The following is an 18,971-nucleotide window of genomic DNA, read 5'->3' on the forward strand; positions in this document are numbered from 1 at the left end:
GCCAAAGGCATAGAGTAAAAGGGTGCGTTTCAGTATTTTCCAACTTTTCTACAATGAATATAGATTTTTCACATCAGAAAGGAGAGACAATAATGGTTGTTAAGACATAAAAAGGTCATTCTTTAAAAGATACTGAAGAGAAACATCAGAGGTAAATGGTTAAGTAAAGTTGGAGGAACCGCTTTATGGACATCCAAAAAGTAACAACTATGGGGGTCTTCTCTCAGGAAACAGCTGGAAGTATGTAAAGAGTATTCTACAGGGGTGTTTGCTGTACTGTTATTTATAAATATCAAAAAAGGGGAAGGGGGAAATGTTCAACATTAAAGGAATGGTTAAATATGGTATGATGGGCTATTATATAGTCATTAAAATGTTTATAAAGAAGTTTTTAATAACATGGGGATATACAAATGTTACATTAAACAGAAAGCGTATAAAATTTTACACACAATATGATCTTATCATTGTTAAAAGATATATGCACAGTCTTTATGTGTTACTGGTATTCTGAAAATGTCACCAATATTTTAATAGTGTTTCTCTTTTGGTGGTAGGATTTGGGGGATATTTTACTTTCTTCTTTGTACTTTTTGCATCGTTTGTGCTAGAATTGCTCATAGCGAGTATGCATAGTATCATTTTTATAAACACGATAAGGCTAAAGTATTCTATGTTTATATGGACATATATATATGGATTTAATCTGGATATACATAAAACAACTATACACACAGATACACACACATACACATAACAGAAGATTATAGAAGAAACAGTACTCTACAAAATGTTAACAGTGGTTATCTCTGAGTGGTAAAATTATAGGTACGTTTTCTTTTCATATACCTATATTTTCCATATTTTCTACAACATGCTTCTATTACTTTTACATTAGAAAAATGTTTAATTTCAGAAATAGAGTTCTACACTCACATAATAACATGGAAATGTGCTTAAACTACAAAATTCTGTGAAAAGTAAAAGCAGGATACAAATGGTAGATGCACTTTGATTACAACTATATCAAAACTTATCTGTATGTGGCAAAGCCTAAAAATGAATATGGAAAATAATCTCTTTGTATGGAATCTTTGAGACCTGGCATATTCCAGGAAATTTTCCCATTTATGGAAAAGATCAATCCATATAAAGATAAATGACCTTATAAATAAAGTTCTGTTCTTAAGATAGTTTCCCTTGGCCTAATGTTTTAATCTCTTTGGTACCATTCATGGTTCCAACACCGACTTTATTTTTTTTTAAGTTTACGTATTTTTTTTTTTTTAGCAATCTCTACATATAACGTGGGGCTTGAACTCACGACCCCAAGATCAAGAGTCACATGCTGCACTGACTGAGCCAGCCAGGCACCCCCAACACCAAGTTTAAACAAAAGCCATTAGTACTAGTATAACTTAATGATGAACGAACCATAAGCGAGGCCAATGACATGCTCCAGGTGGTGGATGCCTGAGCAAATACTACATTTCATAAGGGGATTCCACTTATGCTGGCTATTTCAATGATGGTGATAATACTAACAGCAGCAGCTGTCATTTACTGAGCATCTATTAAGTCCTAGGTTCCTTATATACATTATTTCATCCTCATAACCCATAAAGTAGATAGTATTATTAACATTTTATAGGTGAGGAAACTCAGGTTCAAAGAAGTTAAGTCATATAGATGGTAAATAGCAGCATCAGGATTTAAACCTGCATGTCTGTGACCTCAAAGTCCATATTCTGTTGTTTCATAGCATGAACTAGATTTGGGTGTGTTTAAGAGGGTATAATTATGAGTGATTTTTCACCTTATCTTCAAAGTCTTCCAAAACACTGTTGTCTTGTTTTCATAATACAGTATTATAAAAAAGAATAATAAGTGTTATAAATAGTACAGCCAGTTTACTTCTTGGTCCAAAATAAACAAAGAAGCAAAAATTACCAAGAAAAAAATGAAATAAAAATCAAAGAACTTTCATTCTTGGCTGACTGCAGTTAGCACAGGTTAAAAATTCCCAGAAAGTCAGGAGTTAATGAGATGAGAGTGGGGGTTGAGTACCAGTGGTGACAAGATAAAGGGGACTATTTTAGAAGTCACTGCACTGGAAATGAATTCATGACAGTTGCAAACATGGCTTGCTGGGCACCAGTGGCAGCACTAGAGTATCCCGCTTTGAAAAGCAAGTCCCTGTCTTGAGGAGAACAGGCAGCTTTGAGGATTAAAGTGAGCAGGGCATAACCTGAGCACACGAAAAAGACAAGGATTTAGCTTTCAACTTGGAACACATGGTAATAAGGGCAGGTGGAGGCTGGGAGAGAAAAACCTAAGTGGGAGAGGTAGGAGATAGAATGCTCTCATGGTATGCTCGGCCTGGAGGACTTTGGCACCCCTAATTATAATTATTTGTCAGGACAAAAGCTCAGGGCTAAGATGCTTCTACAGAGAAAAACTGATGTAACCAAAGAAAGGGAAGGTAGGTGAGCACAACTCTGAGGCTGCATTTCACTGAAGCTGGGTCTACTTTGATATTTTTAAGGGTTCTCAAAAGTAGTTCAACCTCTCCAAGTCTGTGGCCCCAGTGAGCATTTCTGGTAGCACCTGGCATTGGTGCCCTGAGGATGGGAGGGGTACCGATATAGCACTACTCAGGAAAACCAGTACCTTCCACCTTAGTGGATTGCTGCTTCAGCTTTAAGTTCTTTGCGTGGGTCTTCCCCAGGTAGTGCGACTGGGCCACGACAGGGGAGGAAAAGGTCATGTTACAGATGGGGCAGCACTGGTTCTTGTCTTTGCTTCTGCTGCTCTTCTGGTTGGGAGAAAGAACACAGGTCTGATCACGCCACTGCCCAGCCAGAAAATCTTCAATGGTTCCCCATTGCCCATAGAAGAATGGGAATTCAAGGCCCCCTTCACATACTAACCCCAACCTACCTTTCTGGATCTTTCTCCAGCTACTTCATTTCAGGCTCTACTCACCATTCCCCACTTTATTCTCTGTTGCTTCCTTGCTTTGCTTGGGCCATTCCTGCTACCTAGAATGATCTTCCTCTTTTCCTGCCTGGCGTGTATCTGCTTAGCCTTCAAGGCCCATATATATATACACACACACATATGTCACTTCTGGGAGATTATTACGCAAGAAAACCATTCAGTACACAATTATTGAGCTGCTTTGTGTGGGTATTCAGAAAAAGTTAATCGTCTTCCATCTCTGCATGCCCAGAGTACATTAAACAGACCTTTATCATACCACTTGTCATCCAAACTGACAGTGTCACAGCTTAGGAGGACTTTGGGCATGGACCACTGGACTCATCTGTTTCCCATCCTTAGCACCCTGCTGGAGTCTGGCACACAGCAGATATTCAGGGTTTGCTGAACAAGCAGATATTTGGGTTTTATTTGTTGATTGTGATTAGGCCAGAAAACAATGTATTTCAAGCCTATGTTAAGAGCTCCCAGCTCTCTGAGGTCTGATCTGTGAATAGTATTTGTTACAAGAGCATTTTACAATTTTGGCACTATTGACATTTTGGACTAGATAATTGTTATAGAGGAAGGGGAATGTCACTTCATTTGAACTACTGGACCACCCCGAGGGTTGAAATAATCAAGATACAAAGAGGTGAAGTGACGTGTCCAGAGTCATACAGTTGGTCTTGTCTTTCTGAATTCTAAATCATAAGCAGAAGGGCCACTAGGGGATGGGTCCAGTGACTTTGGAGAAGGATGAGTAAGGCCCTTCCAAACCTGTGACCTCTATATATAATAGGAAGCAATCTGTAAATTTTCAGTCACTGAACATCCACTAGGAATTGGAATTATACCTCACAATACCCTTAAAAGGTAGGAATTATTATCTCCATTTTATGGGTAAAGTAGAGAGGTGAAGTGATTTGCCCAAAGTCACCAAACCAGTAAGTTGCAGAGCTGGTATTGGGCCCTCATCAGTGGACTTCTCATCCCATGACATTTGAACAACCTCCCATGGAACAAAAATAATGGTACCCCTGAGGGACTAGGATTGTTTCAGCATAATTCTCACAGTATTTCTAAGCTAAAAAGCAAGTGCATTTACACCTCAATCAGAACAGGCATTTGGAAAGGTGTTTTTTCCACTTGTTTATTCAAAACATTCAAGTGCTGAACTCAGCTCTTTCCCTCCCATTTCAAGAAAGCAAGCAGCCTGGTTTCTTTCCCTTTTTTTCTCCTTGAGTAGTGAAGGGGAAGCTTCTTGTCCTGCTCCAATAAACCACTGGGTGGTAATGCATAATAATGGCTTGATTTACTGAGTCCTACTATGTGCCAGGCTCTGTGTTTGCTGCTTTTTATAAACCTTCCCTCATTTTAGTTTGGAAAAATCCTAAAATATAGTTGATATTAGCATTCTCATTTTTAGGGAGGACAATATCAAGGCTTAGAGAAGTAACAAGACTTTTCCAAGTCACACAACATGGCCAGGATTTGAAGCCAATTCAGTCTGACTCAAAGCCCACCTTCTTTCCACCACACCAACCTGCCTGTTGGCTTCATCAGAAAGTGAGCAGTCTCAACATGGCAGCTGGATTACCTGATCTGAGTCTAGCTTCTTCGTTTCCCCTTTTAATGTCTCCATTCCATGGATTGCTAGGTATCTCTTCACTTTGTTGGCATGTTTTTTGCTCTGCAAGAACCCAGGAAAAAGATCAAAAATAGCCAAATGCCATTTCATATCTAAGGCACTCAAAAATACTAGATTTCCATCTGATCCATCCTCACAAAAACTTTTGAGGAGGAGAAGGTAGGGGAAGAAACCTAGTTTATTGAGCTCCTACTCTGTTCAAGGCACTTTACATGCTATCAAGTCTAACCTTCACAGCAATCTATGAGAAAATTACCATCATCTCTATCTTACAGATAAGGAAACTAAGACTGAAGATGGTGAGGTGTCTTGCCCAAGATGAGCAGCAGAGTTGTGATTCTAACTCAGGTCTATTTAAAGCCAAAGTGCATACTTTCTACTATACCACACTGAGAGGGAAGATATAAGTATGATGATCCTGATTTGGATGGGAGAAATGAGACAAAGAAAAATTAAGTCAACCTTCAAATCACAGTCAACATGCATGGAGGCAATGTCTGGGTGGCTAGGAAGGAATCACATACACTTCATTGTGCAAGCCAGGGAGAAGTGAAGGCTTGGCACTGACTGTGGAAAATAAAGTATTTCTTTTTTTTTTATTTTTGGAAAGTAAAGTATTTCTAAAGGTACAATGGCATACCTGGTAGTGTGCCAGCTTCTGGGACTCAGAAATGAGCAAGGCGCAGCAAACCTTACACTGGGTATTGGTAAAGAGACACTGGTTCTTCTGGATCATGTGCTCCACTACAGAGAGGAAAATAAAAAATCTTTGAGTTAAAAACCTACCTCAACAGCACTGTCTTTGAACCCGGTCTCAAATGTAGGCACTGAGTAATGGAATGCCATATCGTTATATCTCGACACACCTTAGTCACTCCTTCCCTATGCTTTCATGACTCATGCTATATTCTCATATCACCTATATAATAACTTTACAATTTTGTGTAAGCCAATTTTCTTTACTAAGTAAATTTTTTTGAGTTATAATTGATATACAACATTATATCAGTTTCAGGTGTACAATATAATGATTTGATATTTATATATATTGCAAAATGGTCACCATGATAAATCTAGTTAACATCTGTCATCATATATAGTTACAAATCTTTGTCTGGTGATGAAAACTTTCCAGATTTACTCTCTTAGCAACTTTCAAATATACAATACAGCATTATTAACTATAATCACCATGATATAAATTCTTTTAAAAAGAAATCTTTAGATCATAAATTTAAATAGGTACCAATTGAGCGCTGTGAATTGTGCAAGACTGTTGAATCATAGATCTGTACCTCTGAAACAAATAATGCAATATATGTTAAGAAAAAAAAAGAAGATAGCAGGGGGGGGAGAATGAAGGGGGGGAAATCGGAGGGGGAGACGAACCATGAGAGACGATGGACTCTGAAAAACAAACTGAGGGTTCTAGAGGGGAGGGGGGTAGGGGGGATGGGTTAGCCTGGTGATGGGTATTAAAGAGGGCACGTTCTGCATGGAGCACTGGGTGTTATGCACAATGAATCATGGAACACTACCTCAAAAACTAATGATGTAATGTATGGTGATTAACATAAAAATAAAAAATTAAAAAAGAAAGATACCAATAAAAATGAAGTAATTCTAGACTGACACTGGTACCAGAGGCTTGGAGCTCGCCTTATAAAGACTATGAGAGCAGCAACTGTGAAGAAAGGTGTTAAGACATTTTTCCCAGATAGAATCAGAAAGATTGAAAGACTTGAAAAGAGAATCATTTTTATCACTTTTTTAAAACTGTAATAATAAATTCTGTATCTTTTTTATTATTTGTGAACATTTTCTGTGGAATTAAAAATAAAGCAACACCAACATTTATTCCACTAAAAGATCAATAGCATTTTCTGATTTTATTATTTATTTTATTTTTAAAAAGATTTTATTTTTATGTAATCTCTTCACCCACTGTGGGGCTCAAACTCATAACCCTGAGATCAAGAGTTGCACGCTCTACTGACAGAGCCAGCCAGGTGTCCTGCATTTTCTGATTTTAAAAATTTACATTGGTATAACTGTACACAGCGTTTTGGTTAGAAAATTGTATTGGGGTTTAGTTATTGAAAGACTAGAATATTCTTTTTTTTTAAGATTTTATTTATTTATTTGACAGAGAAAGACACAGCAAGAGAGGAAACACAAGCAGGGAGAGTGGGAGAGGGAGAAGCAGGTTTCCTGCGGAGCAAGGAGCCTGATGCGGGGCTTGATCCTAGGACTCTGGGGTCACGACCTGAGCCGAAGGCAGACGCTTAATGACTGAGCCACCCAGGCGCCCTAGAATATTCTTTTTGTATGGAAAGAACGTGAGTTTGTTTATTAAGGAAACATTAAAAATTGGTTTCTTTCGAATAAATCAGAAGATTTGAAAAGCAATTTTGGAGGATAAATATCAATTAGAAGATGCTGCTGGATGATCTTTTACCTTCATGAGAAAAGGTAAATTAATCCTGTTATTATATAGTAAACACAAACTATTATCTAATACCAGTTAAATGTGTGTGGTACAAATCTTGGTTAGGAACTTGGGCTCCCCAGGCATGCTGACTTGGGTTCAAATCCTGCTGCTGTTTCTGTGACTGTGATTTTATAGAAATTACTTAATCTGAGGGCGCCTGGGTGCCTCAGTTGTTAAGTGTCTGTCTTCAGCTCAGGTCATGATCCCACCATCCTGGGATGGAGCCCTAAGTTGGGCTCCCTGCTCAGCGGGGAGCCTGCTTCTCCCTCTCCCTCTGCCTCTCCCCCTGCTCTTGCTCTCTCGGGCACATGCTCTCTCTCAAGTAAATTAATAAAATCTTAAAAAAAAAGAAATTAATCTCCATCCTGTGGTTTTCCTCTGTTTATAATGGGAGTACAGAAGCCCTCCCTTATCTGGCAGTTTCACTTTCTGTGATTTCAGTTACCTACGGTCAACCATATTCTGGAGGCAGATGATCTTCCCTCTCACACATCTTCAGGTCAGTAGTAGCCTAATGTTATGTCACAATGCCTACATCATTCATTTCACTTTATCTCATCATGTAGACATTTTATCATTTCACATTACCACAAGGGTAAGTACAGTAAGATATTTTGAGAAACAGAGATACCACATTCACATAACTTTTACTACAGTAAATTATTATAATTGTTCTGTTTTATTAATAGTTGTTATTGTCAATCTCTTACTGTACTTAATTAATTAATTAATTAATTAATTTATTTATTTGACAGAGAGAGACACAGCAAGAGAGGGAACACAAGCAGGGGGAGTGGGAGAGGGAGAAGCAGGCTCCCCGCGGAGCAGGGAGCCTGATGCGGGGCTTGATCCCTAGACCTGGGGATCATTACCTGAGCCGAAGGTAGATGCCCAACAACTGAGCCACCCAGGCGCCCCTGTGCTTAATTTCTAAATAAAACTTTATCACAGATATGTATGTATAGGAAAAAATATAATATATATAGGGTTCAATACCATCTGTGGTTTTAGGCATTCACAGCAGGGATCTTAGAATATATTCCCCATGAATAAAGGGGACTACTGTACTGGAAACATGTATCTCATAGAATGTATTATCCTGGTGGTTTTCCATACAAAGCACTTGGTGCCGTGCCTGGCTTAGTTAGTACACGTTCGTTGTCAACGGCGAATGTTATATGTCAAATTCTTTTTTGGGTCCTGTGCTTCTGAGAAAACTAATTATTTTCTAGATTGTACCTGTGAATATATATATATATTTTAAAGATTTTAAGTAATCTCTATACCCAACGTGGGGCTTGAACTCACAACCCCAAGATCAACAGTTGTATGCTCCATGGTCTAAGTCAGCCAGGTGCCCTAAGATATTTCTTATTCTAGAACTTGGTAAGTGTTAAAATTTTTCTTGATCAGACTTTGAAACACTCAATTCACCTAACATATTATACAAGTTCTACACTGTAGGAAACCATGACATTAACTATTCTTAATTGTTGGGTGGGGAACTAAGCCTTACCCTTGGGGAGGAAGTAAAATTTCACTCAAGGCATGAGTTCTATCATGACACCAATAATCTGAGGCAGGGACAGAGTCCAGAAAACTCTGAGGGGACAGCAAGCTCATGTTTTTTATCTTCCACTCTGAACCAAAACGAGGTCAAGATGCCCGGGAGGGAGGTTCTTGGTAGGAAACTTTTTTTTTTTTTTAAAGACTTATTTATTTATTTGAGAGGGAGGGGCAGAGAGAGAGAATCTTCAAGCAAGACTCCCAGCTGAGCAGGGCGCGGCAATGTGGGGCTTGATCCCATTACCCATGAGATCATCACCTGAGCTGAAACCATGAGTCTGATGCTTAACCAACTGAGCCACCCAGGTGCCCCTTTTGGTAGGAAAGTTTTTAAGGTGACTTTCCCTACTTTACAAGATCTAAAGCTTATCTGTGCCAGCCCTTTTGGGCAGAAAGGCTGCTGTCTGGCTGTATTTCTGCCCCTCAGAGTCACTGTTTATTTCCCCATTTTTCTCCTATGGTGCTTGGTAAATTTTTGTGAAAGACCTTGCTGGCCTCAGCTGGGTTCAGAGAAACCAAGGGAAGTGGGTCTGTGAACACATCTGGGCCAGAGCTTTTATTTTAACCAACTCAGCCACCCAGGCGCCCTCAGAGCTTTTATTCTAAAGGGAGGATGAGAAGATCCTCAGAATGCAAAGCCCGTTAAGAGTCACACTCCAGTCATCCTCCCCTGACCTGGAGATGTTGGATATTTTCTTTTTTTTAATTAAAGAAGATGAGGTTCTTTTTCAAAGATGTTCAGAATCTGACTCTCAAAGGCTAAACAGGGCAGGGACCATGTATGACTTTGTATACCAGTATCTAGTACAGTACCCGACCCATAGCAGGGCCTTGGTGAGTATCTGCTGAATGAATGAAATGCACCTCTCTAGCCTCAGGGAGTATATCCACACAGTCCACAAATATGTATCTGGAATGCTTTTTTTTTTTTTTTTAAGATTTTATTTATTTGACAGAGAGAGACACAGCGAGAGAGGGAACACAAGCAGGGGGAGTGGGAAAGGGAGAAGCAGGCTTCCTGCGGAGCAGGGAGCCCCATGTGGGGCTCGACCCCAGGATCCTGGGATCATTACCTGAGCCGAAGGCAGACGCCTAACGACTGAGCCACCCAGGCGCCCCTGGAATGCTTTCTATGTGCCAGCACTGAGGCCATATCAACAAGCAAGACAGAATACAAAGTAAATAAAAAGCAAAATAGTGACAGAGGGAGAAATGCTATGAAAACAAAGTAAGTAGCTCTCTCTGTAAAATAAATAAATAAATAATCTTAAAAAAAAAAAAAGAGGGGGCGCCGGGGTGGCTCAGTCGGTTAAGTGTCGGCCTTCGGCTCAGGTCATGATCCTGGGGTCCTGGGATCGAACCCTGCATCTGGCTCCCTGCTCGGCGGGGAGCCTGCTTCTCCCTCTCCCTCTGCCCGCTGCTCTGTCTGCTTGTGCTCTCTCTGTCTCTCTGCCAAATAAATAAATAAAAAATCTTTAAACAACAACAACAAAGTAAGTGGTAGAGAATGATAGGGGCAGTATAGTCAGTGAAGACCATCTTATAAGGCATCAGCCATAAGGAGGTCTGGGGGAGGGTGCCTGGGTGGCTCAGTTGGTTAAGCGACTGCCTTCGGCTCAGGTCATGATCCTGGAGTCCCAGGATCGAGTCCCGCATCGGGCTCCCTGCTCGGTGGAGAGCCTGCTTCTCCCTCTCCCTCTGCCTGCCTCTCTGCCTACTTGTGCTCTCTCTCTATCTCTGTCAAATAAATAAATAAAATCTTTAAAAGAGAAAAAAAAAAAAGGAGGTCTGGGGGAAATAGTGTTCCAGCCTGAGACAGCACCAGGTCTCTGAGGCAGGGATGAGTTTGGCATATTCAAGGAATGGAGAGGAGGTCAGTGTGGCTAGAGTACGGTGAATGAGACAAAAGTGGTAGGAAATAAAAGTTGGAGAGGCAGTGGGAGGCCTATCAGATCATGCTGAATGAATATATGGCCTCAAAAGCCATGATTTGAACTATGGATTTTGTTTTTAGTGCCATGAGAGGCAAAAAGATCTGGCTTATATTTCAAAAAGATCACTCTGATCACTGTGTCAGCAGACTGTATGGGGATGCCAATGAAAGCTGGCAATGGAGATAGAGAAAAGTGTATGGCTTTGGAATTACATTCCAGAAGTAGATCTGATATGCAATTTCTTAGATTGGATGTGGGGGAGTGAAGGAAGGAGTCAAGAATAGCTCCTAGGTTTTGAGCTTGAGCAACTGAACAGATGAGATGAAAACTGGATGACAGCCTTGGAGAATTTAAGACTTTTCTTTGGCTATGTTAAACATGAGTGGTCTATCAGATATATGGGTAGAGATATCAAGTAGTCAGTTGGAGATTCAAGTCTGGACCTCAAGGGAGAGGTCAGAGCTGGAGATTATAAATTGAGAATCGTTAAGTATATCAATCATACTTTAGGCTATGGACTGGAAGAGAATGCCTAGTGTAGATGGAAAAGGAAAGAGGTCCTGGGACTGAGTCTTGGAGCCCTCCAAGCCCTGAGACAGAACTGTCCAGCCAAGCCCTTCCTAAATTCCTGACTCACAAGAACCATGAGAGTTTTACAAGTTTGGAGAAAGCTAAGGTCCACATTGGGAAAAAGAGCTTCCATAAATTATCAGAATTCTGAGAAAGTGGCCTGAATGTGTGTCTCTATTGCCCTGATATGCACATATAACTTTATTCATTTATTTATTTTTAAAAAGATTTTATTTATTTGTGACAGAGAGAGGGAAAGTGAGCACAAGCAGGGGGAGTGGCAGACAGAGGGAGAAGCAGGCTCTCCACCGAGCAAGGAGCTTGATGCGGGACTCAATCCCAGGACCCTGGGATTATGACTTGAGCCGAAGGCAGGCGTTTAACTGACTGAGCCACCCAGGAATCCCTCCATCTACAACTTTAATCCAACTACCAACTACCTCCCCAGAATGGGACAGGTTTGATATAAGAAATTAGATGCTTAGAAAACCATTGGAAAGGCACTGAAGGTACTTGGTTGGGCCTTCATAAATGTCTCTAGGAACAGTATATGACTGTTCCACAGAAAGCTATAGTTTGAGGCCTCCATTGCAACCTTCCTGAAAGTAAGAAGCTTCCATTGTCAATGAACCTACATCTCAGCCTCTGAAGCTTGATAATGGATTCTGGAATACTGATGGAGGATGATCTCATAGTTCCATGACCTTTCTTGATAGTAACAATAGCCAAAAGTCATAGGAATATGATCTTCACCGCATTTCTGTCTTCCAAACCTATGATACTGGCAGGATTGGATTTGTATCCATATTGTAGCCAATCAGAAGATGTACAGGACAGAGACTGAGAGATCTAGCACAGGGCTGATTTTCACAGGGTCAGTGAAGTATGGACAGAGAGAACTAGTGTAGAGAAGCAAGATAATTCATAAACTTAAGGAATGTAGGAGAAGTAGTATTTGGGAGACAAATGATCATGATACCTCAATATAAGTTACAACTGTCTTCAGGTGACTTAATGTGCTTAAAGTTGCCTTAGGATACTTAGGGCCAGAATAGCTGGTCACTGCGTGACTAAATGACCTCCTATATTCCAATTAATGGTGAACACTGCTAATCTATAATGACTTGCCTTGGCCCCATATGTGGCCTTAGACTCTTCAACTCAGCTCCACAGAAATTCATCAATTTCTGTGTGAAGATGGTCCTCAGAGATGTAAATGATTTAGTAGCCTGCTTATTATGGCTTTTTGGGGGGTAGTGGATTTCTAGGTACAGCTACAGTTAGAAAGCAGCATACAACAAAAGATCCTAGTAAAAGCAAGCTGGATATCATCTACCAGTGGGTCAGAAGTGTTAGGCAATGTAGTCTAATGGGCAGGGTGGTCTACAAGAATGAATTGAACAGTTAGCCCCACTAAGATTACTTAGCTTCAGTACTTCTATTTTGGGAATCCATACTGTTGATGGTCTGAAAAAGCTCAAATTTTATCATAGAAAAAAGGCATGAAGAAAGCAAATGTAATGGTACCGAGATGTGGTGTTAAAATTATTCTACTTAGAACACGTATAAAGCAGAGTTGAAGGGTACCCAGGTGGCTCAGTAGGTTAAGCGTCTGACTCTTGATTTCGGCTCTCGCTGTGATCTCAGGGTCATGGGATTGAGCCCCTCATTGGGCTCCATGCTGGGCATGGAGCCTGCTTGAGATTCTCTCTTTCCCTCTCCCCCTCTGCTTCCTGCTTTCTCTCTCAAAAACAAAAAAACAAAAAAAAACAAAAAAGCAGAGTTGAGCTGAAAGTACAATAAATAAAACGAGAAATCCACGAGAGAAAATCAACATCAAAGTAGAAGACAGAATCAGTGAACTTGCAGATAGATCAATAGAAACATTCAATCTGAAGAGGAAAAAAAAATGGAAGAATAATGAATAGAGCCTCAGAGACTTGTGGGATACATAAAGCATACCAAACAAATATATATGGGAAATCTCAGGAGAGAAAGGAGTAGAAAAAAAATACTTGAAGAAACAATGTTTGAAAACTCCCCGTATCTGATTAAAGAAAAACATTAATCCATACAGTCAAGTCTCAAGTCTCTTGCGGCACCTGGGAGGCTTAGGCAGCTAACCATCTGCCTTCAGCTCAAGTCATGATCCCAGAGTCCTGGGATCGAGCCCCGCATCAGGATCCCTGCTCAGTGGGAAGCCTGCCTCTCCTTCTCCCTCTGCCTGTCGCTCCCCCTGCTTGTGTGCTCTGTCAAATAAATAAATAAAATCTTAAAAAAAAAAAAAGTCTCAAGTCTCTCAAAACAGGATAAATACCAAGAGATCTACACCCAGATACATCATAGTCAAACTACTGAAAGATAAAGATGGGGTGCTTGGGTGGCTCAGTCAGTTAAGTGTCTGACTCCTGGTTTTGGCTCAGGTCGTGATTTCATGGGTCTTGAGATCAAGCCCCTTGTTGGGCTCTGCACTCAGTGAGGAGTCTGCTTGAGGATTCGCTCCCTCTGCTCCTTCACCTGCTTGTGCTCTCTCTCTCTCTAAAATAAATAAATAAATACATAAATAAATTTTTAAAAAGAAAGATAAAGACAGGAACTCTTTAAATTAGCAAGAGAAAAATGACTCATAATGTATAGTGGAATAATTTGATTAACTTCTCATCTGTAACAATGAAAGCCAGAGGGCAGTGACATAACAGTAGTGAGAAGATCAAAACTGTCAACCAATAACTCCATGTCCAGCAAAACTATCCTTCAAACATTATGCTAAGTGACAGAAGCCAGTCACAAAAGGCTACATATTATACAATTCAATTTATATGAAGCATCCAGAATAGGCAAGTCTATAGAAACAGAAAGGGAATGAGTAGTTGCCAGAGGTGACTGCTAATGGGTACAGGGTTTCTTTCTGGGGTGATGAAAATGTTCTGGAATTACTGGTGATGGTTGCACAATTCTGTGAATATACTAAACCACTGAACTGTATATTTTACAAGGGTGAATTTTATGGCATATGAATTATGTATCAATAAAGATCTTATTTTATTTTATTTTATTAAAAGATTTTATTTACTTATTTGAGAGAGAGAGAATGAGAGATAGAGAGCACGAGAGGGAAGAGGGTCAGAGGGAGAAGCAGACTCCCTGCTGAGCAGGGAGCCCAATGTGGGACTCGATCCCGGGACTCCAGGATCATGACCTGAGCCGAAGGCAGTCGCTTAACCGACTGAGCCACGCAGGCGCCCCAATAAAGATGTTATTTTAAAAAATTATTCTTTAAGACTGAAAGCAAAATAAAGACATTCCCAGATAAAGACTGAGAGAATTCACTGCTAGCAGGTTTGCTTTGCAAGAAATACTAAAGGAGGGATGCCTGGGTGGCTCAGTTGGTTAAGCAGCTGCCTTCAGCTCAGGTCATGATCCCAGGGTCCTGGGATCGAGTCCCATACTGGGCTCCCCGCTCAGCAGGGAGCCTGCTTCTCCCTCTGCCTGCCACTCCTGCTTGTGCTCTCTCTCTCTCTCTCTCTCTGACAAATAAAAAAATAAAATCTTAAAAAAAAAAATACTAAAGGAAGCCCTTCTAGCCGAAAAGAAGTGGTACCAAGTGGTAACTTGAATCCAGAGGAAGAAAAAAAGAACACCAGAAATGGTAAATATGTGGGTTAATATAAAAGACATTATAAATATTTTTTTTCCCTAATTTCTTCTCTTAATTTCTTTAAAAGACATATTGTAGGGGCGCCTGGGTGGCTCAGTCGTTAAGCGTCTGCCTTCGGCTCAGGTCATGATCTCAGGGTCCTGGGATCGAGCCCCACATCGGGCTCCCTGCTCAGCGGGAAGCCTGCTTCTCCCTCTCCTTCTCCCGCTGCTTCTGTTCCCTCTCTCTTTGTCCAATAAATAAATAAAATCTTTATAAAAAAAATAAATAAAAGACATATTGTATACGGGTGCCTGGGTGGCAGAGTCAGTTGGGCGCCTGACTCTTGGTTTCAGCTTAGGTTGTGATCTCCAGGTTGTGAGATGGAGCCCTGCATCTGACTGTGCACTCAGCAGCAGAGTCTGCTTGAGATTCTTTCTTCCTCTCCCTCTGCCCTTCCCCATTGTGCCGCCCTCTCTCTCTCTCTCTAAAATAAATAAATCTTGGGCGCCTGGCTGGCTCAGATGGTTAAGCGTCTGCCTTCAGCTCAGGTCATGATCCCAGGGTCTTGGGATCGAGTCCCACATCGGGCTCCCTGCTCCTTGGGAGCCTGCTTCTCCCTCTGCCTCTCTCTCTCTCTCTGTCTCTCATGAATAAATAAATAAAATCTTAAAAAAAAAATCTTTTTTTAACATTTTTATTTATTTTAGATTTTATTTATTTATTTGAGAGAGAGAGAATGAGAGACAGAGAGCATGAGAGGGAAGAGGGTCAGAGGGAGAAGCAGACTCCCTTCTGAGCAGGGAGCCCGATGTGGGACTCGATCCCGGGACTCCAGGATCATGACCTGAGCCAAAGGCAGTCGCTCAACCAACTCAGCCACCCAGGCGCCCAATAAATTTTTTTTTTTTAAAGATTTTTTTAAGTTTATTTGAGAGAGAAAGACACAGTGAGAGAGGGAACACAAGCAGGGGGAGTGTGAAAGGGAAAAGCAGGCTTCCCGCCAAGCAGGGATCCCGATGCGGGGCTCGATCCCAGAACCCTGAGATCATGATCTGAGCCGAAGGTAGATGCTTAACGACTGAGCCACTGAAAAAATCTTAAAATAAAGACATATTGTATGAATCAATAATTACAACACTGAATAATTAGGTTTATAACATAAATCGATGTAATATATATGACAATAATATACATGACAATAATACTACAAAGGAGGGGGAGGAATGTTTTTATATTTTACCAGAATTAAGTTGGTAGTATTAATTTGAAGTAGACTGTGATGAGTTAAGATGCATCTTGTAGTCCCTTGGGCACTAATAAAATAAAAAAGTAAAAAAAAAAGTATAAAAAATATGAACAGAGAAATTAAAATGGCCCACTAAAAAATACTTAATACAAAAGAAGTCAGTAAAGGGGAAAGGAAAGAACAAAATGTAAAGGAGATAAATAGCAAAGTGGAAAATGTAAATCTAGCCATACGAATAATGAAATTAAATGTGAACGTCTAAACAGCCCACTCAAAAGGCAGAGACTGTCAAAGGATAAAAAATCAAGATCTATACAATGAGATTCTATTTTGCAACAAAAAGTTATGAAGTACTAGTACACAGTACAACTTGGCTGGACCTCAAAAACATGCCAAAAGAAGCCAAATGCAAAAGACTACCTATTGTATGATTTTGTTTATACGAAATGTTCAGAAAAGGTAAATTTATAGAGGACAGTGGTTGCCTAGGGCAAGAGGTAAGAGTGGAGATTTAATGTAAACAAGCACAAAGGAACTAACTGGAGCTATAGAAATATTCTAAAACACAACTCTGTACTTTTACTAAAAAATCATTGCACTGTACAGTTACAATGGGTGAATTTTACGGTATATAAATTTTAACCCAATGAAAGTGCTAAGAGAAAAACAAAACAAAACGAAAACCAAGGTGAGCAGAACTTGGTGTTACAAGTATCTACCTAAACCTCATACAAATATTGGAAGGTAAGGAGAGTAGGAAAATGAACTGGGTCCTAAGTGACACTGTACATTCATACACACATAAGCAATTCACTTTTTAGAGCACAGCTGTGTTCTCTGCTTCAAGGTCTAGGGGATGCCCTCCCTGTCCCTCAAGGACAAAGGTCACTCCCTCTTTGTGCACAACCAACTCTTATACATTCCTCTTCACCGCACCCATTATATTATACTGAAACTGTTTTGGTGTCTGCTTCCTGGACTAGACTATAAACCCCTCCAGGGCAAGGACAGTATCTTCCTCATCTCTGTAGCTCTGATGCCCAGCCAGTCCTGGGAACTGAGCAGGTATCAATGACTGTTTGTCAAATTAGTGAAAGGAAATTGGGATACGTTTGGGGGGATTTGTACCAAACAAGTTCAAAATTATGAGGCAGACAGAGAGCCCATATTAATTTAGGAGTCAGACTAGACTAGTTTTAAAACTGGAGAAGTATACACAAGGGTATAGGGCTGTGTACCACCCCAAATTTAAATATATCTTCCTTGGGTATGGTTAAAATTCTGTTTTATCCCAGGGCAATCAGTTCACAAGCAACATATTAAACTTTCCAAGATTAGTCTGCTCACCAAGCAAACAAACCATCTGATTTTACTGCAGATTACTTGACAGGATTAGCAAAGAAGGCCAGACAGTTCTTGTACTTCTGGGTTAGCGTTAAGCAGCTAGCTCTCCTAAGGACTACAAAGGGGGTCACACAACCAGGTCAGGCCAGCGCTTTCTATCCTCCTCTATCTCCATCTTACCCAGTGCCAGGTCAAATGCAGAGCAAGCTGGGAAGCTTCAGCCCTGAAGTGACCCCCGGTGTACCCTGTTCTCAACTTCTGTACAAGCGTGGGATGCAAAGAAGCTGGAGCCAAAATATACCCTAGCCAGTTTCTCAGGTTCCTGGCCCTGACCTCATAAAAGAGACCCAGGTAGTAGAGACCAGACACCTAGAAACAGGGGTAAATCAGGTTGAAGATACCAAGGCCAGGAGGAACAGGGTAAGAAGGCCTTTTGGAGTCCTTGGCAGTGTGGGGCATGAGAGAAGGCAGGGGAGCGACACAAGGGGTGGAAGAACCTGGAGACAGGGACGATGCAGAGTCAGGGAGAAAGGGTCAAGGGCTAGGAGTCTGGCGGGGAAGGCTCTGTGGGTCTCCGAGAAGGCACGGATAGGAGTTTAGGAACAGCTGTGCTCTGGTGGGTGAGAATGGAAGGGGAAAAAACCCCGCGTCCTGAGTATGAGAAGGCCCTTGGCCATTTGAGCGCGGAGACCTCATTCATGTGGTGCGGCGGCTTCAATTTTCAAGGGAGCTGGCCCACGGTAGCCAGGCCCGGCCCGGGTGCACGAGTCAAGAAGTCCCGGGGCGCGTCACGCAAGGGGGCGGGCCGGGCGCCAGGGGGTGTGACCGGAGACCCGGGGGCTGGTCCGCGTTCCCGCCCCGCGCTTCCGCCACTCCCTGTGAGACGAGCGGGCGGGTGAAAGACTCGCTGCTTCTGAGGTCCCGGGACTCACCTTCCTCCCTCCCCACTGGTTGGGCCCCGGACACTGCTTCCCACAGGCGGCGCGCCCTCTCGCGGTCGAAGCGCAGCCCGTCCGGTTCCCGTCCTTCTCGCTCCTCGGAGCTGTTGTATGGCCGGGCCCCTCCACTGTCCGCTGCCTCCACGGTGCCCAACGCGGGATACTCCATCTTTCCTGCAAGCCCTAACCGGCAGATAGCCTCTCATAAACCTTAGTCTCGCGAGATGTGGGTTGGAGGGTGACTTTGCCCGGCCAACAAATCTCGCGAGGTTTGGGCGCCGCAGACCGCGTTGCGGTGCGGGCCCAGGCGCTTCTTTTTGATCGCTGCTGGGGGACCTCGGAATAAGTACTATGGAATTATGTCAGTCGCTGGCTTTACAGCAGCCCCCTCCCTTCGGTACAGGTTCGTGCAAGGTTCTCACCTTGCTCACCGTCAGCCTTCGACACTTCTCATTTCGTTCTCTTGAAGGCCCTGTTATGTGGGAATATTTTCTATATTTTACTGTTAGGGAAATTGAGGCCCAGAACCTAAAATAGTTTACTCAACAGTTTGCGACCAGAATGTGGTAGAGCCAGGACTCCATCTCCATGATTCGGTTACTTCTTCTTCTT

At 41.7% G+C, this 18,971-nt stretch overlaps 1 protein-coding gene across 8 annotated transcripts in view; it reads right to left on the minus strand.

The window, feature by feature from the left end:
• Window positions 1–18,971, minus strand: part of ZNF346 (zinc finger protein 346) — a 71,551-nt gene that overhangs the window by 14,458 nt on the left and 38,122 nt on the right. For 3 of the 8 annotated variants that reach the window (XM_027606680.2, XM_027606682.2, XM_027606679.2), the window contains exons 1-4: window positions 18,354–18,545; window positions 5,271–5,374; window positions 4,580–4,672; window positions 2,671–2,815 (exon numbers count right to left, since the gene is read on the minus strand). In XM_027606680.2, the coding sequence (XP_027462481.1) occupies window positions 2,671–2,815; window positions 4,580–4,672; window positions 5,271–5,374; window positions 18,354–18,528 (517 nt within the window). In that variant the 5' untranslated portion in view covers window positions 18,529–18,545. Of the gene's footprint in view, window positions 1–2,670; window positions 2,816–4,579; window positions 4,673–5,270; window positions 5,375–16,071; window positions 16,145–18,353; window positions 18,546–18,971 lie in introns of those variants that run through there. The other 5 variants (XM_027606688.2, XM_027606687.2, XM_027606685.2 and 2 more) reach the window with 4 other exon arrangements.

The sequence above is a fragment of the Zalophus californianus genome, chromosome 5 (genome assembly GCF_009762305.2).
Source record: "Zalophus californianus isolate mZalCal1 chromosome 5, mZalCal1.pri.v2, whole genome shotgun sequence".
Taxonomy (NCBI): Eukaryota; Metazoa; Chordata; class Mammalia; order Carnivora; family Otariidae; genus Zalophus; species Zalophus californianus.